The sequence below is a fragment of the Orbilia oligospora genome, assembly GCF_000225545.1.
Source record: "Orbilia oligospora ATCC 24927 unplaced genomic scaffold scaffold00210, whole genome shotgun sequence".
NCBI classification, from domain to species: domain Eukaryota; kingdom Fungi; phylum Ascomycota; class Orbiliomycetes; order Orbiliales; family Orbiliaceae; genus Orbilia; species Orbilia oligospora.
Window position 1 is genome coordinate 127,644 of NW_011645767.1, and position 25,972 is coordinate 153,615.

General features: G+C 44.6%; 8 protein-coding genes across 8 annotated transcripts; 4 read left to right on the forward strand and 4 right to left on the reverse strand.

The window, feature by feature from the left end:
• Positions 1-863: 863 nt before the first annotated feature.
• On the forward strand, positions 864-2,702 carry AOL_s00210g29 (uncharacterized protein; the record flags this gene model as incomplete). The annotated part of the gene is made up of 1 exon (XM_011128831.1): positions 864-2,702. The coding sequence occupies one exon, from the start codon at positions 864-866 to the stop codon at positions 2,700-2,702; it is 1,839 nt and encodes a 612-aa protein (XP_011127133.1).
• Positions 2,703-3,297: 595 nt separating this feature from the next.
• Positions 3,298-5,194, reverse strand: AOL_s00210g30 (uncharacterized protein; the record flags this gene model as incomplete). Its single annotated transcript, XM_011128832.1, has 8 exons — positions 3,298-3,459; positions 3,534-3,633; positions 3,695-4,062; positions 4,146-4,369; positions 4,439-4,557; positions 4,671-4,725; positions 4,779-4,852; positions 4,935-5,194. The coding sequence occupies 8 exons, from the start codon at positions 5,192-5,194 to the stop codon at positions 3,298-3,300; spliced, it is 1,362 nt and encodes a 453-aa protein (XP_011127134.1).
• Positions 5,195-6,461: 1,267 nt separating this feature from the next.
• Positions 6,462-7,259, forward strand: AOL_s00210g31 (uncharacterized protein; the record flags this gene model as incomplete). The annotated part of the gene is made up of 2 exons (XM_011128833.1): positions 6,462-6,504; positions 6,616-7,259. The coding sequence occupies 2 exons, from the start codon at positions 6,462-6,464 to the stop codon at positions 7,257-7,259; spliced, it is 687 nt and encodes a 228-aa protein (XP_011127135.1).
• Positions 7,260-9,087: 1,828 nt separating this feature from the next.
• AOL_s00210g32 (uncharacterized protein) lies at positions 9,088-11,238 on the forward strand (the record flags this gene model as incomplete). The annotated part of the gene is made up of 4 exons (XM_011128834.1): positions 9,088-9,217; positions 9,286-9,376; positions 9,454-9,670; positions 9,736-11,238. The coding sequence occupies 4 exons, from the start codon at positions 9,088-9,090 to the stop codon at positions 11,236-11,238; spliced, it is 1,941 nt and encodes a 646-aa protein (XP_011127136.1).
• A 3,437-nt stretch (positions 11,239-14,675) lies between these two features.
• Positions 14,676-17,486, forward strand: AOL_s00210g33 (uncharacterized protein; the record flags this gene model as incomplete). Its single annotated transcript, XM_011128835.1, has 8 exons — positions 14,676-15,058; positions 15,119-15,191; positions 15,252-16,163; positions 16,230-16,374; positions 16,438-16,535; positions 16,586-17,005; positions 17,065-17,126; positions 17,186-17,486. 8 exons carry the CDS (start codon positions 14,676-14,678, stop codon positions 17,484-17,486), a joined length of 2,394 nt encoding a protein of 797 aa, XP_011127137.1.
• A 683-nt stretch (positions 17,487-18,169) lies between these two features.
• On the reverse strand, positions 18,170-19,204 carry AOL_s00210g34 (uncharacterized protein; the record flags this gene model as incomplete). The annotated part of the gene is made up of 2 exons (XM_011128836.1): positions 18,170-18,629; positions 18,699-19,204. 2 exons carry the CDS (start codon positions 19,202-19,204, stop codon positions 18,170-18,172), a joined length of 966 nt encoding a protein of 321 aa, XP_011127138.1.
• Positions 19,205-20,598: 1,394 nt separating this feature from the next.
• AOL_s00210g35 (uncharacterized protein) lies at positions 20,599-20,946 on the reverse strand (the record flags this gene model as incomplete). The annotated part of the gene is made up of 1 exon (XM_011128837.1): positions 20,599-20,946. The coding sequence occupies one exon, from the start codon at positions 20,944-20,946 to the stop codon at positions 20,599-20,601; it is 348 nt and encodes a 115-aa protein (XP_011127139.1).
• Positions 20,947-23,329: 2,383 nt separating this feature from the next.
• On the reverse strand, positions 23,330-23,665 carry AOL_s00210g36 (uncharacterized protein; the record flags this gene model as incomplete). The annotated part of the gene is made up of 1 exon (XM_011128838.1): positions 23,330-23,665. One exon carries the CDS (start codon positions 23,663-23,665, stop codon positions 23,330-23,332), a length of 336 nt encoding a protein of 111 aa, XP_011127140.1.
• Between the last annotated feature and the right edge of the window lie 2,307 nt (positions 23,666-25,972).

Sequence of the window (25,972 nt, forward strand, 5' to 3'; positions counted from 1 at the left end):
CAATCAGGTGTACCTATGTTCTATCTTGCTTTGAAACCGACAAGACCTCTTGTACTTGTGCTGGCTTCCCGTTCGATATCCGGGTATCCCGGCTTTCTCCTGCGCCTCAGCTCCAACCCTGGTAATGAGCTGGAGTGTTTTTAGCGATTTGGTCCTTATTAGCCCCCCCAGCTCATAGTTCTTATTAAAAAGGCTATTAAGAGCCGACAGGACTTCTTTTTCCGACTCGCTATAAAACATAACCCTTATCCTCTATCCAGATCCAGGTGTCGCGGGCCTTTCTTCTCCCTCACTGCATCACAGAACATCATATCAATTCCCAGGATCTTAAGCCGGGCACCGGAACTTCACAGTTGTATTACGATTCTCCGCCTTGACAAGTGTCGAGAATTGTCAGAGGGCATAGCCTTGTTGAACAATTAAAGCGCAACGCGTAGGGCGTGAACGACGACTGTGACGGTTCTCGCCAATAAAAGTTCAGCCCTAATAGGCATCAGCCACTGACAATGGCGACCGACGCCCAACGTTCGCTACCCTTTGTTAGATCGCCTCGTTCCTACACGAGACTGGATGACGACACATTCGCAAAGCAATTGCTTGAACTCTTCGGGAATTCAACAGAAGCGGGGCGTTTGGCGGAACCATTACTGCCTGATCAAGAAGTAACTGTTGCCCAATATGTTCGACAACATCTATCATACACCGTTTACTTGTTGTCGTTGGTGTACGAAGAAAGGTAGAGTAGCATCCCAAATCTCGATCGTTAGAGGTTAATTATCAGTCCAGGAAATCCAAAGCTTATAAAATTTATCATTCTCAGTCCTAATCTCGGCTATATCGTAATTCCCGTTGCGCGGCATCTTATGACCGACCAATATCTGCGGTGCAATTATAAACGTCTGGAACATGTCCCAAATTTCCCCAAGAGTTTGGTTTTAAGATTGGAACAATTGGACCGCGAAACGTGGTTTTCGCAGCCCTCGCTAGGAGCACATGTCGTATTTGACCATCAACAGTCCAACGGCCATGAGGTACCATCGCCAGTTAGCGTCGTGTCAAATTCTATTCATCACCATGTTGACCGGGTCGATCTTGCCAAAATTTCCACCAATGAAGCCCCACTTTCTGGCCAAACACACGCTAGATTGCAAATCGATGCTTCAAGCCACCTTATTCCGGGAGGAAGAAATTTCCGAAGGGTAGAAGTTTTGCGACTGCTTGCTCGCAGCATGCTACGCCACGAGGAAGGAGCTCAAGATGGGCCGTTAAAGCCACATTTTTCGCTCCCGGCGTACACTTATTCCCATAAAGAAAAAAGTTACATGCTCCTTTCCCCAGAAATTATGGCAGATGCGAATCCAGAAGACCCCGCCCATCACATTTTTACCCTATCTCAATTTCTAATTTGCCGCCCTGACTGGTGGGTTGTTTTGCCTAAGGAAGAGAAGAGGGCGCGGGTGCTAGAATGGATGACGTGCCTGGCTGCGACTGTTCATTTTTTCCATTCTCTTAAGATCTCACATGGAGATATCTCGACGAAGAGAATCTATCTAATTAAGAACGGGAAGGGCGTCCAGCTTTTCCTTGAGGGATGGTACCAGTCACACGTCAACCCGCAGGTCATCGAGTTAACTAAAAAACGGCCTGGTTTAAAAGGCAACAAGAGCTTCGGCTATGGAGTCCCGGAGCCGGCTCCAAATTCAGAAAGCCGACCTTCCTCAAGGTCTAAAACGGCTATACCAGATTTATCGAGTGCTGAGGCATCCAGACTCCATGATATCAAATGTTTGGGAGAAGTGTTTGCTGAGCTGCTATTAGTGCTTCTTGGGTTTACAAAGGATGCATTGAGTCGCCAGAGAAAAGAGAGACTCGAATGGACTAAAGAGATGAAGGCTCGAGAAGGCAATGGTAGCTGGAACTCGACCTTCTACCCTGTGCCCAATACCTCTGTCTCTGAAACATCAGCGTCCTCTGTGGCTTCTGAAATGGTTGAAATCAACATCCCGCGCCCGGGAACTGCCCACTCAGCCTCAAATGGCCAGCAAGGGCCAAAGTCGGGAGTCAAGCGGGAAGAACCGACTGACAAGACTTCGAAGACTGGAAGCCCAAGAGATCCTTCAAGCAGACCCGCCAGTATTTTCGGTGGAATGTTTTCGAAATCCAGCAAAGAGCCGCCTAAGGTTGTCGAGCCGGCGGAACAACCAAAGCCTACCAAGTCAAAGATGTCTTACGGAATCAGTAAAATATCGTCTTTGAGTTCGGCTTCAGGCCCTCCACCCCCTACCTGGTGGCTCGACGAGCTGAAGCTAATGTATCCAGCCTTCCAAGGGGCGGCTGATAATGTCAACTGGAACAAACATAGCGAATTGATTGGGAACCACCTACTCCCCTTAATCTCGGCCATGTATGTTTCCGAGGCTGCTCTAAGGCCAAGAGCCCAGGCTGTCTGGAAGGACCTGACCAGAATAGTCAATGTTTTCTTCAAGGGAACTAAATTGTGTTGTTCAGCCCATGATGAGCATACTAAGGAGGCTCGAGAAAGTCTAAAGGATAACATCCTTGATGATATCTATAGAAGGGGCATTGCAGATGAGGAGGAAGAGACCTGGGATGGTATTGGATGGGATGGCCCGGAACGTTTTGGGCCAAAACAAGTTGGTAGGAGAGGCGAAGGCGCTTTGGGAGAATGTTTGTTTGATTAGGACTCCCCCCGAATATACCATGATACTGTGCATATATCATCTGGCTTTCATAAAGGAGTCTATAAATATATGAGGGACTCCGGATTCCGAGTTCGAAGACTAACAATTCTAGGATAGACAAAAGCAGCAGAAGAAAGTACATTCAGATACATACATAGACGGTATACGTCATCAAGTCACTCGGTTTCACCGCACTACAGTCTTTTCTTCTTCTTTCATAATTCGTAAACCCCACAGCCCGCAATTCCTTTTAAATCAAAAACCTTCACTTACCTTTCGCATCAAGATTCTTCCCGTTTCTTTCATTAAATCTAGTTCACTTTGATTTTCAGCCTTTATCTGCAATTTGGGGTTCATTGGAATGATTTTATATAGGAGGAATCGGCTTGTTATTTGAAATTAAATAATTGGAATTCATATTATCTTTAGCTCAGCTCGGTTTTTGTGATGTCTTGTGAACGGATTTATGGATCTATACACAATTTTCAGCCCACGACAGAGTGGGGGAAGGTACTACCTGCCTCAAGAATGCCATTTACATGGATCCACCGGTGTGATTTACAACTATGTAACTTGATAAAGAATCTTGGGTACGCTAGAACGCCATTGCGGAGCTCGATCTCGACTCCGGAGCGCCATTCGATTCCACATCCGAGTCCCTGACTTTTTCGTCTCGCTGTTTCGCTAGCTCATAAGAATCAGACACGATCTTCTCAAATAGGCCTTCCGTGACATGGTCGTTGGCATCCCGGTGGGCCTATGCATCAAATTTTAGCTATTGATAATCGATACACCACATGTATAGGGACAGGGAGGTCTGGTGATACGCACGTTAGAAAATATTTCCCCAATGATCATTGCCGCTCTTGCCCTTCTCTCTAGAATACCATAGGGAATTCTCTCGTCGTAAAGAACTATATTGCAAGCCTCCCTACCCCAAGGTTAGTCTAGATAATATTAGGGTGACATTGTATATTATAAGACAAGCTTACTTGATAATCCCTATTAAGTCCTTCCTGACCAAACCCCAGCACGCCATTAACATCTTTCCAGCGGCTATTGTTTCTATGAATTGTTGTTCCTCTGGGCCCCTCTCCGCTTTGATTCTCTCCGCGTCTGCCAAATCTAGATCATCTAGTCTTGCCTCTCTTATAGCCTTTTGGGCATCGAGTAGATTCCAAACTGTTTTCGCAGTATCCTTAGCCGACGCATATTTCTCCTGTGGATAATAATATGCAGTGCTCAGAACCCCAAAGGCGCGATACCACCCGTGCTCTGTTGCTTTTGCTTTATAGACGTCACCAATCGTATTGAGTATATGAACTCCGAAAGACTCGAGTTTCAGGTGTTCTGCTTCTCTCTAGATGTTACGATACGTCAAGGATAGCGGGTTAATTTTTGCAAAATAATGTTTTGGTCCGATTTGACTTGCCATTCCCGTACCTCCATTGCGATTCGAAATTTCCTTTCGCTTTTTTTGCTCTCTTTGGCGAATACATCGAGCTTATCGGCGAGCTTTTCTGCCACAAAGCTAATCCGTTGTTCGCGCTTCTTAGCCATCTCTTCTTGTAATTCAAAAATTTTGAAATCTCTAATTTCTTCATTTCTTTGTTTGATGTCTCGCCGGTATTGGTCGCCGTCGAATGGTCCGTATGATAGCTCCGAATCTAGCACTCGTAATATTATAAGCCACCTATGCAATAGCTGTAGATTGAGTCCAAATTAGTATATCTTACCGCCATCATCTATAAGGCGTGAAGAATCCACCATTGTGAATCCACCTTCTGCGCTGCTACCACCAAGGTGTAGTTCAGCAAGCCGGATGATATCTGTGAGAATCGTATTATCTCCAACCCTAAATATCCAGCAGCAAAATTAAAAATGTTATTTCCGTAAATCTTCTTTATAGTCATAATAACAAAATTAAACGAAATAATATAGGTAGACTATAACAGTCGCCATACATACCAGTCTTGAAAAGACTCTCCAGAAAACATCCGGCCAAACATTTCAGAGGCATCCACTAAAATATACATTAATTCATCTACTACTCATAACAATAGGACTTTTCCTTACCTGACCCATCTTCATCTACCCCTTCTCGCCCAGATTGGTCATAATGTGCCCGTAACTGACTATCACTCAGTATTCTATACGCCTCAGAGATCTGGTGTCCTGGCAATATCGGGGTGTTGTAATTTTTTGTCAGCAACACAATTCAAGGGAAGTTACCCGAAGTCTTCGAGTCGTGGGACCAGACCGCTGTTCGATTCGCGAAGCGGGTAGGCAACCCTGTAGACTTGAACTAGTAAAGAAAAACTACCAGAATCGAATGGGGCCTGTACCTCCAGGAACTTTTTATGTGCCTCCGAATTTCCAGGATTTTTGTCTGGGTGGCTAATAAAGGCCTGCCTTCGATATGCCTTCTTCACTTCGATATCAGATGCAGTTTGGGGTATACCCAGCAGGTCATAGTAATATGTATCGGCCATGACTAGGTCGTTAGTTGGGCGCTTGTGGCAGTGTTGGCTCTCGCGTTCAGCACATATCAACTTCCGCGATGGGAAAACCCGGATCAGGGACCACAAGTATTGCAAATCAGTGACGATAGACTAAACTGGTCTTGCGGGAATGAAAGAGGTGGTTGATGGACGCGGGCGACTCTGTGTAAATCGGTTTAGAACTAATATGTACCGGTTCGACGTGGAATGTTTGCGATCGAGGTGTCAAGTCACCAGGTTTAGTTTAGAACCCTCCACTAATAGCTTTTGATTCTGCAGTGATGTGGCCAACGCTAGTTTGTGAATATGCAAATCCTGACCCCGCAATTTGCCAACCAACAGATAAGGAAAGCTTCAAGTCTGGACTAGTAGGTATTTAAATCTTTGGCTGACTTCCCAGGCAGGTGTTCAACTATGGCAGCACCCCAGTCCACTAACAAAGAGCAAATGCCTTAATTATTGAACGACCTGTTTATTCAAATTCGCTTCCAGTGCACTAGCCTTCGAGCTTCAGTATCGACGCTATGCTCAGACAACACACGGGCCGTTCAGATATATATACAATCTTCGACCCGGCCGTAGCCGTGAGTAATCATATACAAACTTTTACGAAGTATCCGACGAAGAGGTGCAAATACTATAGTGCACAGCACGTGCTAGCATGTTAGCATTCCACAATCCCAATATAATAATTAAGTACCCGGGTACTTCTTTACCTTATCAGTATGCTCGGTCTGCACCTTTTGGTGGAACAAGCCAAAGAAATGCAATGCAACAAAAGATATGGCCCGGCATCTAACAACCGGAGTTGGGGGGGTGCCTTCATTAGGGCATTTCATTGGATGTCTTGGAAGTTATAGGGATATCATTATACCCAGAAACAGCCTATACTTGCAGATACTGGCGCAAAGGTATCTACAATCCCGAGCTGTTACACATAAAGAAATCCCGTGCTGCCCCACACCTGCAATTCAAGCACTACCAAGCACTATCAAGTTATCGTATGCAGAGCGGGTTGCTTCAGCTCATTTATATGCCAGGCTTAACCCCCCATAAATGCCGCAGAATTCCACTTTTATAATTTAAAGTACTATATATTCGAATGGTCGGGGAGAAAACCCAGTATTTGAAGCCCACCTCCCTAGTTCAGGCGGGTCTTGATACTTCTTCTCTCTCTCCCTCTTTCTTTTTTTTTTGTCTGCTCTACCGGTTTTGAGGGATTCTAGAAGTTCACTCCGTAGCCTTAGTAGTTCTCAATATGGATGTCTATTGGCAATACGGTGATATTGCGGAAAGCAGTGGTAAGTGAATAAAGGATTTGTTTAAAATTCAAACGTGTATCCGTACTTAGTAGTTAGCCATATGTGTACATATCAAAATCAGTTTATATAGGCTGACACCTTCTACGATAGGTTCCTCCTCCAGCACTAACACGTTACCACCACCACAAAAATGCACCGCTGTCGAGATTATGGCGCCAGACCCGCCTATAATGACACTAGAAGACCTGGAACGGGAGCTTGCGGGGAAACCATTAAGCGATCCGACCAAGGCCGCCATGAGTGGCAGTCTAAATAACATTCTAGCCAATATCGAGACGCTTACTACTCAATCCCAGATCCTAAAGACAGTTGCGCCATTCTTTCCAACAAACACAGAAAAGGGGATCGCAGCTCTCACTGCTTTCGTTCATGGAATAATCAACAACTGGCTCAAGATCAAACAGGTGCTAATGGATAAGGGAGTCGTCTATTTGATGAATGCAATTGATACTACCTGGCAAACGCTTTCCACTATGAACGCAAGCTTTTGGAACTGGTTATCAAGTCACTGGGAAAAGGTTCTCGAAACGGCTTTAACAGCAGTTGGGACTGCCCTGGGGGGTATTGGAGGGACACTCGCGGGTCTGCATCTTGTCGCACGTGCTGGAGCAGCCGTTATTGGAGGCCCTGTAGGGATCGGTGTAGCTTTGATTGGAACCGCATTAGGGACTGAGCTCGGTGGGGAAATAGGCGGTGCAGTTGGGAAGGCCATTATAAACACTATTAAAAACTAGACTAGTAAATACATACGTTATACAGTAATTTATGCAGGTGCGGGCATGTGGAGCCCGGGTACAAGGTCAGGCCATCTTCGTCTTCCAATAGCCTTCATGATCAAATACCGTTTGTATGGATTTTATTGATATTTGACTAAGTTATCCGAGCCTCCTATAATTATAGATACTATGTATATCATAGTCCCTATAAGACTAGACTGCGCTTGTAGTATCACTACCCTGCTGATGTTGATCTGCCGAGCCTTCTGGCTCCGAGAGTATATTATGATAATAGCTAGAAGTATTGATATCATATTAAACTACCAAATTCAACAAGACCTACTCGACTCGAGTAAGACCGTAATCCTTCAATAAAAGACTATGGTATTCGCGATCGATATCATGCAGCTTTCGCGTCAATGATCAAGTGTCTGACCCACAGAATTGCGTAGCTTACCCGTGTCTAGCTGCAGCCGTAATATTTGCCGAACCCCTTCCACAACCACCTTCGAGACCGATATTATCAAGTCTACGTCAGTCTTTGAAAGGAGCTCAACCTCGCGTGACATCTCGGAGATCCTGCCGTCGTCCAGGGCTGGCGTCCACAAGGCTGACGAAATACGCACTTAGCCTACATCTACATACATCCGCATAATTACTTATCGATAGGACGAGTCTTTTTGTGCCAGTGACTCAAAACCAATATCATAAGTACAGCTGACTCTGGCCCGAACAAGCATGGTTAGCGGCCCGTTAATTCGCGCTAGGCCAGCACAGCCAACCATATCTTTTCAACCCGTTCGCACAGACTCGGCTACCAGACGCATAAATACACAGGTATTATTCATGAGTCACCTAACTAAAGCTTGTTCAAAAATGCCTAGAATCCTAGCCCAACCAATAATAATGAATCCATGAATAAGTATATGGTTTTGCGATCGAGGCTGGGATTAAAACCCGACAGGGCGGGTGTTAAGATGTCTTGTACTTACGAATTGATTAATCGGCCAGACTGGGACTGCGAATATTGTCGATTCTTTGTCAGAACTTACATTTTTCGGGAGCCCCGCAGTTCGGATTGACCCATGTCGGATGGTAAGATCCTACTGACGACGAGCCAAAAAAAGGTTTTCTGCAATGCAATATGCCTGCATGTTGTTCAGCTATGTATGGAATGATGCATGACCATGTCGAAAGTCCCGGGGATGTTCTCGCCAACGAATTACCAGATTCAAGCCAATATCCAAACGAAATTATAGTAGAACAGGGTCTTAAGCATGCCTCAAGATCTTGAGGGGCGCCATCAGGCATTGCTACCAGATCCTTGGTTAGGCTAGTAATTCTGACCCTTCGCAAAACTATGAGCTCCTTGAGCCAACTGGATACATGTAAGAACTAAACTCTTTAATGACGACAAACGGCGAACGGAAGGGACACAAAAGTTCTATAAATGGTGGCGATGGAACGTCAGATCCGATTGTTCAATGATTGCGAACCCATCGACCTAACCGAGCTGCCGTGTTTTATTATTGTTCACCAATCGCAAGAGTTCCAGTACATACACTTCCCATATATATAGAGTTGTCGCTTCAACCTGTTCTTTCTACTCGTCTTTGTTTCATTCCCCTGAGATACCCCTATACATCTATTTTTTCGTTTTTCTAAATCTTCAACTTCGTTCACTGCACTGTTCAGAAGGGAATCCTAGATACTTCATATATTGATAGACGGTGATAACGTTAATTGTGAAGGCGACGAGCAACAACGCAGCAACACATTATTGGCGGGGAAACCCTTATCGTTATCTTGAATTAGTGTGACGGAGGCTACGATCAACTTTCGAACGATGGAGGCCATCTCAGCGGTTCTCCCAGGCCTGGCGGCTTCTGCCACAGGTGACCCTGATAGTGGTTTTCCAGGGGGGATGTTTATTGGCAGTATGATGGCCTCCGCCGGAATCGATCCGTCTGTGTTAGGTATGTTTCCCGGGATTCGAATTCAATGGCCTCAAAATAAATGGCTTTGAAATTAATCGTCTCTATAGTTAAAATCGGTGTGACGCTTACTATAATTGCATCGGTTTTCGGTTTTCTAAGTAATGCGTGGGAAGGAATTACGCAGATTTCAAAGTTCTTGTAAGTCAAATCTTGATAGTACTATATAGTTTCGTGAAGTAGTAGCGGTGCCCGAATCCTGGCTGACGAAATCATAGTTCGGACAATTTGGTATCGTCTGCTACGATCCGGTCCACAGACGAAGCATACGTTTATGTTATGCGGTGGCTTTATAATCATAAAATCTCTACAGATTCGCGGCTTTTCGGTGTTACATGCCGAAAAAACCAGATGAATCCTAATTATCGTCAACATGCTAGATGGTATGGTCAAGATCCTGTCGATGATACCGAAAGTGACGGTATCGACCTTATAGTAAGTGAAAAATGACTTGAAATCCAAATTTTTGCTTGAACGTATCTGATTGTTTTTTCTCTCAGGATGATGACCTTGGTCCCAAACTTAAATATACCGCCGCCCCAGGTTTCTATCATTTCTTCTACAAGAAGAGACTTGTGCTTATGCAAAGAAAGCTCAAGGATGACTATTACGGTTTTGAAGAGCCCGATGTCGACCTAACTTTGTTCACTTTTGGCCGTTCACCACTTACGCTTCGTACTATTCTTGAGGAGGCAAGAACTGAGTATCTCATGGAGCAAAGATCCAGCACATTGATTCACACTACTGTAGCAACTTATCCGCCTACCTGGTCTTTGGGCCATCCGAAGCCCTCTCGAACACTTGACTCAGTTATTATGGCAGAATCTGATAAAGAAAAACTGTTGAAGGATATGAAGGAGTATCTTAAGCCTACAGCAAAGAGATGGTACCACAAGCACGGCCTTCCGTATAGAAGGGGCTATCTATTTTACGGTTTACCTGGAGCTGGAAAGACATCCCTCACCTTAGCTTTAGCTAGCGAGCTTAGCCTTCCGATTTATTGCCTGTCTCTTGCATCTAGCACTATGGCAGACGATGTCCTTTTGGGATTATTCGCCACTCTACCCAAAAAATGTATTATCTTGCTGGAGGATATCGACAGCGCTGGTATTGATCGACAGTCCATGAGTGGGGTTGGACTTTATACTGCTATGGCCAGCAAGAATGATGAGGACGATGAGGACGAAGAAGAAGACGAAATCAGGAAGCGCGAAGAGAAGAAAAAACTCGCGGCTTTGAAATCAGGAAGCACAGTCAGTTTATCCGGGTTGCTAAACGCTATCGATGGTATTTCCAGCCACGAAGGTAGAATTTTGATCATGACAACAAATTACCGAGAACTTTTGGATAAAGCTCTAATCCGACCTGGGCGTGTTGATATGGAGATCAAGTTTGGAAATGCGGATATTGAAATCCTAGAAGGACTTTTCAAGGCTGTTTATTCGGATGATGGAGATTTACAGGACTTTATTCGCGGTGCAGAGAAGATGACGAAAGAGGAACGCAAACAGAAACACAACGAGAAAATCGAGAAATTGGCCGTGGAATTCGGCTTACGCGTTCCTTCTGATAAATTCACGCCAGCGGAGGTTCAAGGATATCTTTTGAGTCACAAATCCGACCCTGAGGACGCTTTAGACTGTTTGGATGATTGGCTCAAATCGAAACTCAGTGAACTTGATCTTCTACAAGAGTCTGAGAAGAAAGCTAAGGAGAGGCTTCAGAGAGCTACTGAGAAGAAGATTAAGGAGCTTCAGAAGAAGAAGCGTGATAGAATCAAGGAAGAAAGGAAGGAGAAGGAAGAGGAGGAGAAAGAGGAAAAGGAGAAAAAGGAAAAGGAGGAGAAAGAGAAGAAGGAGAAGGAGGAGAAGGAGAAAGAGGTTAAAACGGAAGACAAGAGCAAAATGGTGAACGGTACCAGCGAAAAACTCACAAATGGGGTTTCTGAAAAAGAAAAGAAGAGTGAACCGGAAGTGCAAGCTGCCGCTGACTCTAAATCTTGAGCTTCCCTATATCCAGCCTCGCGACTGTTTTCAGGATGAACCATTCACCCGATCCATCATCAAGTCTTATGTTGGACTCATCTGATTTTATATTTGAGTGTTCCTATCTTGTGCTTAATTAGCGTCATATAAAACTTTTAGCATAGTGTTCCTATCTTGAGCATCACCACTCATATGCATGTGTTATAACAAATTTAAAGTGAAATAAGTTACGGTATATACCGTAACCATCTATGTAACCAATCGGATTTTTTGATAATTATTATCTTTGCCCCTCTCGAGCGCCTAGCGTCTTAAGCCAACCAATTTTTCTCAAAGGAAGAATGCTAGATGTAGCTAGATCGCAGAATTTTTAAACTTAGAAATCCTCAATTAATACTATATATAAGCTTTCAAGCCTTCGATTTGAAGGTAGTCACGTCCAAAAGCCAAGACAGTCGATTGGCCTGGTGATCATAATTCGCTATAGTACGTTTAGTGCTATAATGAATGCGGGGCAGCTCTGTGTAACAAACCTTGTTCCATGGTTCGTCAACGTTGCAACCGTTGAGGTTGATCAGCCGCTCCCAGAGCAGGAACTTCCCACGAGCCGAATCTTAGGTAACAGGTATTAGTTCGCGTCGTCAATCGCAGCTACATGCTACAAAATGCAGGATTCGGGGAAGACACGAAAAGGGAAGCTCCGTAAAGTTATCGAAGTCAGATGTTAAATTCTATCGGAAATTTTAATATAAAACACACGACATACTGATCTTGAGCTTTTGACCCACACCCTTATAAACCTCTAGAAAAAATGGGAAGCATTGCCAGTATCAGGTGCGGTTTCGGCCTATTTCGACGTCAAGGAGTATATCCCTTGACAGGCGAGATATCGGAGGTGATCCGATCCGATCGCCTTGTCGCAACATCGAGATTATAGCTTCTCCTACAACCCACCATCTCAAAATACTAATATTAAAATTCAAAAATGACCACGTATGCTGACATTAGATATAAAAATCTGAGATAGTTTAGTAGCTGGTCACGGCGCCACCGTTTTGCCCCAAGACGATGTACGAAAAGAGACGAGCAAATCACCTTGTCTAGTCTAGGACCAAGCAATTGATTAATTATTTCATATACGACGATCTTGATTCGATTCTTCGGCGGTAGATGCACGCAAGTACCATTCTTGCCGTACATCACTATAATTGCATTGTTTGGGCTGCAGCCTATGCTAATCTATAGCGCAAACCCAGAATTCAATTCTTAATACAATTTTAGTTTATTAGTTTATAAATTTGGAAGCATTATTTGTGCCCTTGGAATAGTCTTGGAGCCAGAGCTACCCTTGGAGAATGATCAGGCATTACTGTAGGCGAAAGTTTAATTGCTCAGAACACTACATGTAGTGTTTGCTGAGCTTTAAGTAACCCGAGGCTGAACCGCATACATGCTTTATGGATATAGGGTGAAGGTAGTCTAGTTTCATTGCACAGCTGTACAGGAGACGTTTATGTCAAGTACCTAGGTTGACTCGTGCCCATACCAATGCCTGCCAAGGGTACCCAGATAATGGTATTAATATGGCTAAACTACTGGAAATACCCACGATTAATTCAAGCAGCCTCCCATATATATTATTACTATGCCCAAAATTGGTCGTGTATCATACTCGAATCCCCGCCTGCGTAGACCTGATCCTTACCGAATGTATCAGGATATCCAGATGTGTCCAATGATATCCCCAATGTCAATGTTCGATTGAGGGCTGACGTTATTTTGGGCAAGGCCTGGGATTTAAGATCTCTACCATTCCGAATCTCAGACGTCATGCATCGAAATCAGCGGGCCAAGCTCGTCCCTGATTTTGTCATACGCCGAAGATTATATTCCTGTGGTTGCCAGGCTCAATGCTGTTGTGTTACCCCAACAAGGGCATTGCGTACCCGATTTTAAATTTTGTTTGCGAGAAAACCTCAGGGAGACTACTACTCCCCTAATAATTCATCCATTAGGTCCTCACTGCATTGCGCTGTGCCTGAATCGAAAGAAAGCTCTCCCACCTGCCATTGCTTGCACTTGCACATACTCGAGCTCGCTGGGCACCTGGGCAGGATATTTAAACCAGTCGAAGTCAACATTCCTTCCCTTCGGATAAAGGTAATCGATCCTCCGAACAATCTACCATCAAGCACCCTCCTTCTATCCTACGATCTCTTTGATTGATTTTTGAAATCCTCGACCTACAATTACCCTTCTTCAACCATTTTCCTGCGCCGGAACTTAGGATCCGAAGCCAAAAATAAGTGTCGCGCGGTCGGCGGCCTAAAATAGTAAGTGTCTTGCGTAGCCCCCCCCAAAATGGAATAACACACAAGCAACGCAAAAGGCCCCAACCACGCGGGACAAGCAGGCTCAATCTATCTCCATTTATCTGGAGGCAGGGTGAAATGCCTTCATTCCCGATAAATGCCCCACAATATAGACTTACAGGGCTTTATCAACCTCATATCCCCGAAGTATCTCATGTTCTTCGTTGCCCTAACGAGCCTTGTGAGGCTCTTTGACATCGCAAGGAATGCTAATCGTACGCTATCACATACCGAATATGCACATATCGGGAGATGGCGCGCGAACACTTTGGAATTCCATCGCGAACTTGCTTTGTTCTGGAAACTGTTCAAACGGGTGTTTCAAAACGATGGCTTGTGGTTTTCAGCTGCCTACCTCAAGGCCCCACTCCAAGAATGAAGTTCATCATCACCTGGTAGCCACATTGGTCTGGATCAGGCGGCACAGATATCCAACCCTCCTCAGCCTCTTCGATAAGCTTAGTTAAGATATACCGAAAGCAAGCGCTATAAGCCTATTCAAAGATTTTTGATGACGCTTAAGGCGAGTTCAATATCTAGGAGGTTGGCTGCGTCTGCTATTCCCGTGCCGAATAGCTTCATAGCTCAGACGGCTTGAACTTATAAGTCAAACACTGGGCCAGCACATTGTCAGATCGACACAATCGTTTCCAAAAAACGATAAAGTCTTTTGAAGCAATCATGTTTTCTCTATATTCCATTAGAGCGGCCGGGTCGCTAGAAAATACACCGTTCCCAAACCCTCCATATACTATATCCCCTATCAAAACTCTATTGCAATATACCTTATATTCTTTATCATGCTTTTCTCATTACCGCCTCTCGCGATGCTTCTCAATAGCTACAATTATATTTCTTCAATTCTTTTTGATGTCCTCCGTTACTGCAATGCCACATAATAACCATAATGCACATCTACTAATACATGCAAGAAAAGCTCACCACAACCTAACGGCGCCAGCAACAAGAGCACTGTACAACGGAATCCCATCTGCCACGCAATCTCGAGTCACTCCTCTTGCATCAGCTCATAGAACAAAACACCTCTCCAAAAAACCACATCACAAAACAAAATCCCACAAGATGACTAAAAACGATACCGAACCTTCTCTTCAGATCGAAAATCCAGCCCCTGTAATTCTGTCCTCGCCGGCAGATGGTAAGCAGTTTCCCTTAGGGGATGACTTCCCTAACTTTGGGACTGCCGGATATAATAACAGAAATGATTCTGGAATTGCCTACGCTGCAGCCCACGCCCTGGGCACACATTATATAACACCTGCAGCAGATGATATCATGGATCAACCAATCTCCACCAATGCACCACCCGCTATGTTTGAGAGGAAGAATGACCACCCAGTGGATCGCCTCGGTGTGATCAATATGGATGGTGTACCAGTTGGAACCAATAAATTCTGGGCAAACCTGATCTTGGGTAATGGGAACCTTGGAGTTTTCACCCAACCGTATGTCTAGAAAACTTTCCTCTGCGTTTGGTTGTTACTAATACTAATGATATTTCACAGTTATCAAGTATGGATAAATAAAGATCCAGCTATGTGGGGACTCTCTATCAGCCATATCGATGCACCCCAAATAGTAAGTTCATCATTATTCTTGGCAAAGGATCTAGGATAGTATATACTGACTTGATCAAAGGTTACTGGGCCAGATCCCAACGCCAACCCCGTCCAGTACTATTTTAACCCGGTTGGCGTAAACTCTCTCACATTCTCGGCTCTTGAACTCAGCCCAATGACAAGCACAGTTACTGTGGAAGCTCTTAAACCCCAGTCTGCTTTGGTCCAAATTTGGGTTGATCGATCTCGATGGCCTGCAACCCGACGTCTCACGGTGCCTCTAGTTCAAGGCATGGGCTTCGTCACAGGCCGATATCGGGAGATCACTCCCAAGATTAATTCAGGCGTCCTCATCCGCAATCTCTCTTACGTAGGGACGATTACTGGAGGTGGGACGCCGCGCCAAAAATGGCGTGTCACATTGATGGATGGGAAAGAATGGAGAATATACGCAACTGCCAATGCAGGTTCCCGAGAGCTTCAGCTTCGTCTAGTCAATTCAAGCACTATCGTTGCATCTGGAACATACTCCGGCGCTGTACAGATTGCCAAGTTGCCCAATACCGCGCTCGAAAAGGTACTTGACAATTGTGCAGGGACTGTCGTCACCGATGCTGTCGTTTCTGCTAGCGTATCTGCCGCTGTTGGAACCTATACCTTCACTTTCGTTAAACAGGGCGGGAGTGTTTCTAACGCGGCCTTCATGTATGCTTTCCCGCATCAAGTAAGTTCGTTCGATGGCGTAACAAGATCAAAGCTCCAAGCAGGTCTTCAGCTCAAATCTACCACAAAAGGGCTCATGACCGCAATTGCCAGCAATTCGTGGACACTTTTGGAACCGAACATGCCGGTTAGTGTTGGCTGGCTTCCGGGATCATTTAGAAAATGGAATGCGAGGCAGTTGGCTGTAATCAGGGCCGCAACTGTTTCAGAGATTGGATTCGATGTTATTAATGGCTCAAACCTGCCAAGTCAATACTTCTCTGGAAAGGTATGTCATGAATTCAGGAGTACTCACCACCATAATTCGAGAAAATTTCTAACTGAGTTATCATAGGCTCTTGCCAAATATGCGCAAATCTTACTTGTGGCCAGTGATGTGCTGAAGGATAAAGCTCTCGTGGAACGGGGCCTTCTTAACCTCAGGACTGCCATAAACCGATTTGCTACGAACAAACAGAAATTCCCTCTTGTCTATGACTGTGAGTCTATAGCCATTTGATTGTGCGAGGGGTATGAATACTCACTAATCATTCTCTTTCTAGCTAAATGGGGAGGACTTCCATCGTCATCTTGGTGGGTTACAAGGAACCCTGATGAGGATTTCGGAAACGCCTGGTACAATGACCATCATTTTCACTATGTAAGTCTCTGAACTATCCGTCTGGGCCTGGTTATTCTAATTTCGATTAGGGATATTTCATCTATGCCGCTGCCGTCCTAGTTCACGTTGAAAGGACTCATACAGGGTCCAGCCCATGGCTCGCTCAGAACAGCGCCTATGTCAATACCTTGGTTCGAGACGTTGCTAACCCAACACCAAAAGACAAATACTTCCCCGTCTCGAGATCTTTTGATTTCTTTAACGGACATAGCTGGGCAACAGGACTGTACGCCCGTGCTGATGGGAAGGATGAAGAGTCAACTTCTGAAGATTATAATTTCTCCTACGCCATGAAGCTGTGGGGAAATGTCATCGGGGATAAGAACATGGAAGCTAGAGCCAATCTTCAACTAGCCATCTTAAAAAGAAGTTTCAACAGCTACTTCTTGTTGTCTAGCGATAATAGACACCAACCAGCCAACTTTATTCAGAACAAAGTCACTGGTATTGTGAGTATCTCAATTCAAGATAGTCCCTCTTAAAACAACTTTACTAAACGTTGCAATAGCTCTTCGAAAACAAAGTCGATCACACTACATATTTCGGAAACCAAATCGAGTACATTCAAGGGTAAGCCAAGCCAGGAAATATTTCAGATTTTTAGGTAGAAGCTAACAAGACAACTATAGCATTCATATGTTGCCCCTGACTCCCATATCCCCATACATCAGATCCAAGACATTCTGCTACGAAGAATGGCAAAGATTTTTTGATGGCCGAACTGAGACTATGAACAGTGGTTGGAAGGGAGTATTGTGGGCCAACGCCGCAATATTTGCACCTAATGCGGCATTTAATTTCTTCGCTGGTCAGGGTTTCCAGGCTAGTTGGCTCGATGATGGTGCGTCTAGAACTTGGTACTTGGTCTTTGCTGCTGGACTCGGCGGTGGTGGCCAATCAACAACATACGGGGATGAACAGGGATATTGATCAAAGAAGCGTTCGATTTTGTTACATGCAAATGTTTTCAATTGATTCTGGAGTTTAATTGGGTTCTGGAGTTTTGGGATGGTTCTTTTTGGCGTTTGGTTGGGGCAGCTTATCAATTCAACGATTTGGGTCTAACGACATGACACTCTTTTCTTTTTGGTTTATTTTAGGATGGCGTTTTTGGTCAGCTAGGTTCATGATTATGAAGTCTCCAGTCCTTCGTTCGATAGAATCATGTACTCGGTGAAGCAATGGAGTCTTGGGTTTTTTTCAATCTCGCTCACATATCTACCTCCCTAACTTTTATACGTATTCGGTTACGCGCGGTCGGCGCTAACGATATCACAGGTAATCTGATGTCAGCAAAACAATCAATCAAGACAATAATGTTCAGTAATCTTTATGACAGTTTCGGTATTGAATTGGATTTTTGTTTATAAAGGACTATCAAGGAGCTTGTATGTTTTCCACCGCATTATAATTACAAATGGAGCCTCTATCCACACTCAAGGTTCTATGTACTGGCAGGACCATATCGACTCAAACTCCCATCTACAGGATTCCAAAGCAGATAACGTATCATTTATAACCCAATCGAACGCCAAAATATCATAGACCAAGATATTATACAAAAAAACCATAACTACCCATATCAACCGGACCATGGCATGTGGCACCAATCCTCACAAAATCCAAGAAACAAGCACCGCGACAAAGACGGTTACACCAAAAGACTTGATGGCGCTCACACCCAATACAGAGGCATCACTGCTCCCTTTTCCAGTTATCGACGCGGCTTCATTTTCATTTTTGTTCAGATACCAGGCACCAATATATGTCAATCCGCCATCTTGATTAAGCAACGCCGAATTTGGTCCGACATTGCTAACGTCACTTCGGAATGATCCGAACCACGAATACCGTCCAACATTATCCAGTCTGTCGAAGTATTCCATTGTTAAGTTGAAGAACTCTTGCGAGGGTGCGACATCTTCATGGGCGAGTGCGAATTCGGTGAGCCAGAATGTCATGTTCGGAAAGGCTGCGGAGTATGTTCCCAAATGACTAGCTACACCATCGAAGTTTCCGTACCAGTGGAGCGGGACGAAGTCGAAAGTACAGCTTTCGCAGGCAGCAAAGAACCTATATCGATATATTAATTAGCCTCGCCTCCTCGGATACTTTGAATATAAAAATTGATCTAGAACGCACGCTTTCAACCATTCCAATCCACTCGGTGCCCCAGTTACAGATGGCGCACCGAGTTTGATACCCATTTCCGCCAAAGGTTCTATCGACTCCTTCCACCTCGCGGCCGCAGCCTCCGGGGCGATACCACTGCCTCCAGTTCCCTCATTCGCAGAAATATCCGGCTCGTTGAAACCCAACACATACTCGATATCATACCCTTGATCCACAAGGCCCTTCACATCTTGAACAAAAGTGTTGTCGTAATCGCCCCATAACATGGGTACGAACTGGAGTTTTGTGGGCCCACCTTCAAGACGCGGCGAGGGTTTGCTTTCATAGTTGTAGTACCATGTTAGCGGAGACCCGGATTGTATCCAGATATTATCGTCCTCTGGGTGGTCTTTGCTGGGGACGTAGACAAGACCGCGTTTGGAATTTGGATTCGGGCCTATGGGGTTTGCGGCGGCAGAGACGAGAGTTAAGAGGTGGGGAAGAGATAAGAGGATCGAGAATGGAGATATATGCATGGCTGGTGATTTCTTTTCGTTGGCGGCCCAATCAATATATCTAATTTCAGGGATGTCGGAGAGATCGGGATTGGAAATTCGACGACTTTGCGAAGGGGAACGGGTCTACAGCTATCCACAATGAAATAAAATATAACCGTGCGAAGAAAACATACAAGATCGAACCATTCAAAGAAAATGTAAAGAGTGACTACGGTGAGAAAAGAATACGACGGATTGCAGGATCAAGGGAGAAAACCCTAGGAGAAGGTGGAAAGGAGCGGCGGTCTTGGAGGCTGAAGCGGAAAAATAGAAGCCCGGGGTCCACAATGACATCGACGCATCAACGTTAACTGGCCAAGCCTCGGTGGTTTCTGCACCAGCATGCAGATAAAAGGGACCTGTCTCGACCAAAATGGCGCCCAGGAACGTGGAAATTAGCAGGTCCAATTTGGGCTGGTCGCTAATGTCCTGGGTGCGCCTCCTTGCGGTACGAGTTCCTGCATAAGGCGGGCAAATTCCCTTTCCAAGCTTTTGAAATGTTAGAATCACATCTGGGAGGTTCCGTCGACGAGAAATCAATCTAGCACAAGCTAGCTAGCCAAATATATCAGCAGTATCCCAGTTTCAAGTTGATATATTTTAAATTTTTGGATACAAAAGTCCCCAAAGTCAGGTCCACTTTTGACATGTTGCATGTTGGCAGAAAGCATTTTCTTGTGTAACGCCTCCAACATACAACATTGCAACCCCCACACCAAAATTGCAAAAAGGATTTTCAGCTTTGAGTTCAGCCGTTCGCGGAAATAAAATGATCTAGGCCGATGGGATTTCCGTTTATGGTCAGGTACTAGCTGAACATCGGGTCCTTGGTCTATGCGGCTCTGTATATACTCTGCACCAGCTTAGAATCCTCATTTAATCAATACGAAAGTTAAAATCGAGTTCACTACATTTGTTCGAGGTTTTCAAAAAAAAAAGTACTGCGTCAAGGGTAGCTAGCCGTTGCGCGGCTAGCAATTTTCATTTCTGGCTACATGAGGTTTAAAGGATAAGATAACAAACCAATAAACAAGACAATTGCGGAATTCCGGAAACCCTTTAGCTCTAACTTCAAGTCGCCATTTCGTTTGCTCCATTTTTGCAAGTTGTTCCGGCCCTTAGAAAACCTAAGAAAGTAATCTCGTAGATATAGAACAGTCAAATTGTACGGCTGCGCCTGGTCTCGAGGCTAGATGTTGTCGTAAAAGTTGTAACCGATATGCATGCAATCTATGGGATCAGTGCCGCTGTATCTATCTCTATTCGATCACTTGTTAGTTTCAAAATTACGACAAATTTTTGAAGAAACTTTAGACATCGCATAAACCACTATTACATACCAACATCTTAAGCTCAAACGATCGTATATATATTTATCGAGCACCATCAGACCAGGGGATAGGCTCCGCCAGTTTAGCACTAAGCCTCCTATTCCACTCCACAAGCCTAGCCTGGGCCGCTTCGAGAGTCGTTGGAAGGTTTGTATATCGTGGAATTGCTGCATTTTCCGTGGCGATGTGTCTTCGCAATACAGCGATATCCCGATGCCATTGACACTCGGTATCCTCCATTTCGATGTCCAAGTTAAATGGCAGGTTGAAATTAGGGCACCATGAGTTACCAGGCTCCCTTGGAGTTCCACATCTGTTCCCTGGTGTCCTTGAGTCCTTGCGGACTCTGCAACCGCAGACGGTATGCTGACGGGTACGCCAGTGACACATAATAGGCAATGGATTCTGCAGAAGACTATGTATTAGTCTCATTATCAGGGTACTTCTACTATGCTAGATTCTGAAAATTCTATTTCAGAGCGAATATACCTTATAGTAGCTTTAGACTGGGTCTATACGAATCTTTTAGCTGAATCCTCAGTACAAAGACGAGGATCGAGTATGAAAAATGTAATAAAGTTTAAGATAGATAGGGGTTCAAAAAGAAACATGAAGTTTCTGGATATTCGCTTTCTGAAGAGATAGATATCAGACTGATCTGAAATGCTCGATGCTTGATTGAGGAGTCGGATACATCGTGGAAATCATCTTTGATTTATAGATATATCCAAGACTAAGATATATCCACAAGACTACCTCAAATAGAGCAATAGTCAACCAGTTAACATACACTAATTTGTACTCTATCGAAACTATAGTATCTACCGTACTCAAATTTTAACAGCGAGGCAGCCGAAATCGTCTATGGTCTCACATCATGCAGTCCTCGAGCTCCCGCGAAGTCCAAGTACTGGTTCCATGGATCCAATCGAGCCAAATTCCCAAAATGGAAATACCAAAGCTCCGCGTGCCCATATTTTTCATGTAGCCGATCGCGCAAGAGCCCCGCTGGGTCCCACTGTGATATCACGTCTTTAAAGTCAGATAGCTAGATAACCAGGTTTACGCTGCAGCTGGCTCCATGTACATTCTTACAGTGCATGCGAAGCAAGGCGCCTCGTCGTATACCATGTCTCTAATGCCTCTACCCGTCTAGGCGAACTCCCTTTATAAATCTAATTGGCCCAGATAACGATCTACGAAAAAAAACATCCATACACTTTTTCTCTCTTCATGCAAGCGCGGAATAGATCGATAACCAAGGGGCAGCCAAAAATACGAGGTGCATCGAATTTGCAAGTTGTCGTTCTAGCGTATTACCTATTCTAGTAATCCACCCAAGCAACGTGCTGCAAACCTGCAGGGCCTTGCGTCTACAACCCTCACCATTGGACCGTAGATCCGAGTTCCTGACCACGAGATCCTTTGACACTTCTCGATTAGGAAATTCAATCAAGTCAACCGACCTGTTCGCTGTACCCAAAAGGGCCAGGCGCGATAATTGCAATATTGGTTTATAATACTTTTTTATTTTACGCATGCAAGTGTGTAACCAGGTATGTATGAAAGCTGCAGACGAAAAGCGTTGAGGCTGAATGATGTCGCGGAAACTTCAAGCTTAATTGCATGACGGCTGCGTGCATTTCAGGGTTACAATGGCGCTCCTCCCTTGTGGTCTCAATATCAGCGTTTTATCGTCGGAAGAAGATCTACCCGTGAGAAAGCTCGTGATTGTGATATCGGTATTCGAAACTGTATGTACTTACCATAGCTATGAACTGGGCATTGTTGTATTCTTCTCTTCCATGTGTTGATCATCCCTCCAATCGACAGAGTGCGAAAGTAATGGTTTGTATATTCCATACAAGAAGGATATTTTGTAAAAGATGAAGTTTATGGATAAGCAATTTATAAGAGTTAAACTAGAGCTACCGGTTAACCAATACTCCACGCATATACGTACATAGAACTGTACTTCGTGTTGTCTGGTACCAACGAGACCACATAGAACCTGAATCGGTACTCGGAATCATCTCGCGAAATAGCAGGAATGACACGATAAAAACTCCAACAACAACAACACATTGCTCAACAGTAGACATTTTACTCATGCGTTACGCCGAAGATGTCAACAGGAATCAACAGATCGATCAGTCCGTATACGTGAATGTTAAATAACTAAATTTATTTATTCTTCCTCAATTCCTCCAATTCTCGCAATACAAGCTTTAATGTAGACACAAATAACACAAAATGATATGATATCCATGTAGACCCAGTTTTGTCTCGGCGGCTCTTCTTGACCCAGTTGATATTGAAGCTCCTGAACCTGCAATTTGAACCTCCACCCCAAACCTCCCGATTGCGGCCTTCAAGACCCCATAATACGGGATGTAGAATAAGTTTCTTGCCTCGACTTTATAGTCCTACAGGAAATTATTCGATCTCCAAATGATAGGTGGGAACGAGACTAAGGCTCTCCCATATTTGAACTCTTCATATGCATACTCCATTCGAATTCCTCAATTGACCCCAAAGAATATCGGCTTTGAGCCCGACCTCCACTGTCTATCGCTGTAAAAGCAGGAAGGATATTCCCCACGCCACGCCACTCGGCGCGAGGGCTGTTCAAAAGGCCCATCGAGCCATGTTGACTGTCTAAACGTCAAAACGGTTAGTACTACACACCAGTTTGCAAATTTAGGGACCATTTCATGCAGCTATACGGGGCATCCTACAATGATAAAAGCATAGTACTTCCATGCAAGTAGACTCAATTATACGGCCCACTAGCAATCGCTTTCGATAGCTTCTCGTGGGCTTCCGCCAGATCCCCCATGAACTTAACATAGTTTGCCTTCTGTCCAGCAGCTTCAGCAGCCGGAAGTGTCTCATTCGTAAGCTTCCAGATTTTTCCTTTTTCGATCCTAATCCTATCGCATCGTCCACAAAGTCTCTCTACATTTGTGACCTCGAGGGGGTGATGGTTTTGCACCGGGCAAACACCGCGACTGTCACGGGGACCCTGGCATCGATGTGCTGGGGACCGTAAGTTGAGGAGAACGTAACAGCAACATGCTGTGTAGAAATTGGACCGATATAGACACATGATTTGGGTAGAAAATTGAGGTTGTTATAAAGGTATGAGGTAAATCTTAAAAGAAAACTATATCTGAAGTTAGTAGATCGATCAGCAAGCTAGGAAAGGAGAAGAAGTCTAACATTTGTTTAAGTTGTGAACCTGTTACGATGAATCGATTGAATTCTTGGAGTAAGTCTCTAAGTGTCTGTGCTAATTCTGATGTGGAGGATAGACTTTCAAGCCTCAGGAGGGGTCAGACCCCCTCAATTTATAAACATATCATTGCTAGCAAAAGTTAACCCCATCGTTCCAAAGATCTCGCAAAGTCAACGACACCAACAAACCTCTCACTTCACAAAATCAACTCCAGTCTCCCACGACCCCGTCATCACCGCCTATCCTATTTCGAAACATTCTCTTCAACCGAAGAGAGGGATCTCGAGCGGCGCTGCAGGGGTGCCTTGAAACCAATATGCAAAGGAAGAGATAATATTTGCGCCTGATGGGCGTATGCGCCCAGAGATGCTAGTAGGGGGGTAGGCTGCTACTATCCGCGAGATTCGGGACAACCTATTGGCCAACTTTGGTAATGCATTCTGGATACTCGGGTTGATCCATGAGGAAACCCAGCTCGGCATCAGGCAATCGTAGTACCTTCACATGATCGTGCGTGTTAGTCCGGGGTAGCATTCCATGTAGGTTAGAGCGCTAGCGTGAGGCGGCGCGCCGGCGCGCCTGCAGGCCTGGATCTACACTTCCAGGGCGAGCGAATGGGTGTGGTAAGGTGGGCCCAAAACCACGGGTATACACAGACGCATCAATGCAACTGCATGCATATGCGGTAAAACAACGCTAGTAGACACAACCAGTCAATTGGTCGGTTGATAGCAATTTGTGCCTTGAAGTCATGTCTAGATTCCGGTATTAGCGATACCGACTATTATCATTGCAGGGATATATCTGCATTTGATATTGTTACTGTCTGTTGGCATATTATGTGTAAAATATCCCCTGTCAAAAACAATAGCTGTATCTCGTACCTGCAGTAGATATATGCATACAACCCTTAACAGTACGAGCGGATAGTACATACCAAATCGATCTTCGTCCGATGTCTAGAGCAGACAAAAATCTGACAATGCATTAATGATGCAGGATCTTAAGCTGGTAACCCAACTATCACTATCTCCCAGTCCACCGGCCACCCTTGCACAAACGTTGAATAAAATCCAAAATCTGCAGCACAACGTTGCCAAGCAGTATCAAGAATGCTGCAATGCGCCTGGCCGCGTTAACTTCACCCACGACGCCTAGCGCCTAGGAAGGAGACCAAATGCGCCTAGCTATATGTGCATACGTATGCCCGCCTCTGGAGCTGTACTACATAATCAAACTTTCATTACCAACATCGATGCATGGATCGGACCGGTATGATATCATAGACTCTAGTTTACACTCAACGCCTTAGTATCGCTCTCACGATCAGCTTCGAAGTTTCGGAGTTATAAGTCCCGATGGAATAAGAAAAGTTTCCAAAGCATAGAATCCGTCGGTACGGGAATACCGGGTCGGTCTAATCTTTCAATCCTTATGGATTTAAGTACACCATCTCTGTAACTCTAGCAGTAGGTAGTAGATATTTGCATAATATAGCGCGGCGAAGATAGCGTCGACGGAGGACCCGTTAGTCTATAGTACTTCGTCTATGGCTAGAACTTATAAACTGTCGACAAATTAAACCCACTGGAGTTGAAGGATCGAGAGTCTAAGGGACACGAAAAAGGAGAGCTAGAATTCGAGAATATTCGAATCCGATTTTTGAATGGATGAAAAACTACACTACTAATCAAGCCTTGCTCTCGTACGAAATTCCAGGCACCCTTAAATTCTTAAGGCCTTAATTAAGGCCCCACCACTGCTTTGCCGTTCGAACCTTCAAGCTCGATTTCCTCCGTTCTGCGCATGGTCTCAAGGCTAATGACATAATTCCACCTGGAATATTTCCATACCTGCATGTAGGCATCTACCCGTCCAAGCACCCACCGGAACTAAAAAGTCTCTATTCAAAGTCGGACCAACCGGCGCATTCATCTCACTGCCTTTCTCCAAAATCCGAGATTCAGCCCAACCGGACTGATATATATCTGCGCCCTACCTAACGTCATAGAAGCCGTATAATCCCTTATCCAAGCTTTCAAAGTTACCCCGAAATATATAACTTCCATTGCCATTACGTATTTGCATATATATATGTTCCATATGCATACATGTACTTAAGTATATGGGATCCCGCATAGAATCCTATCACCCACCAAACCTCTACCTGCATTAAAA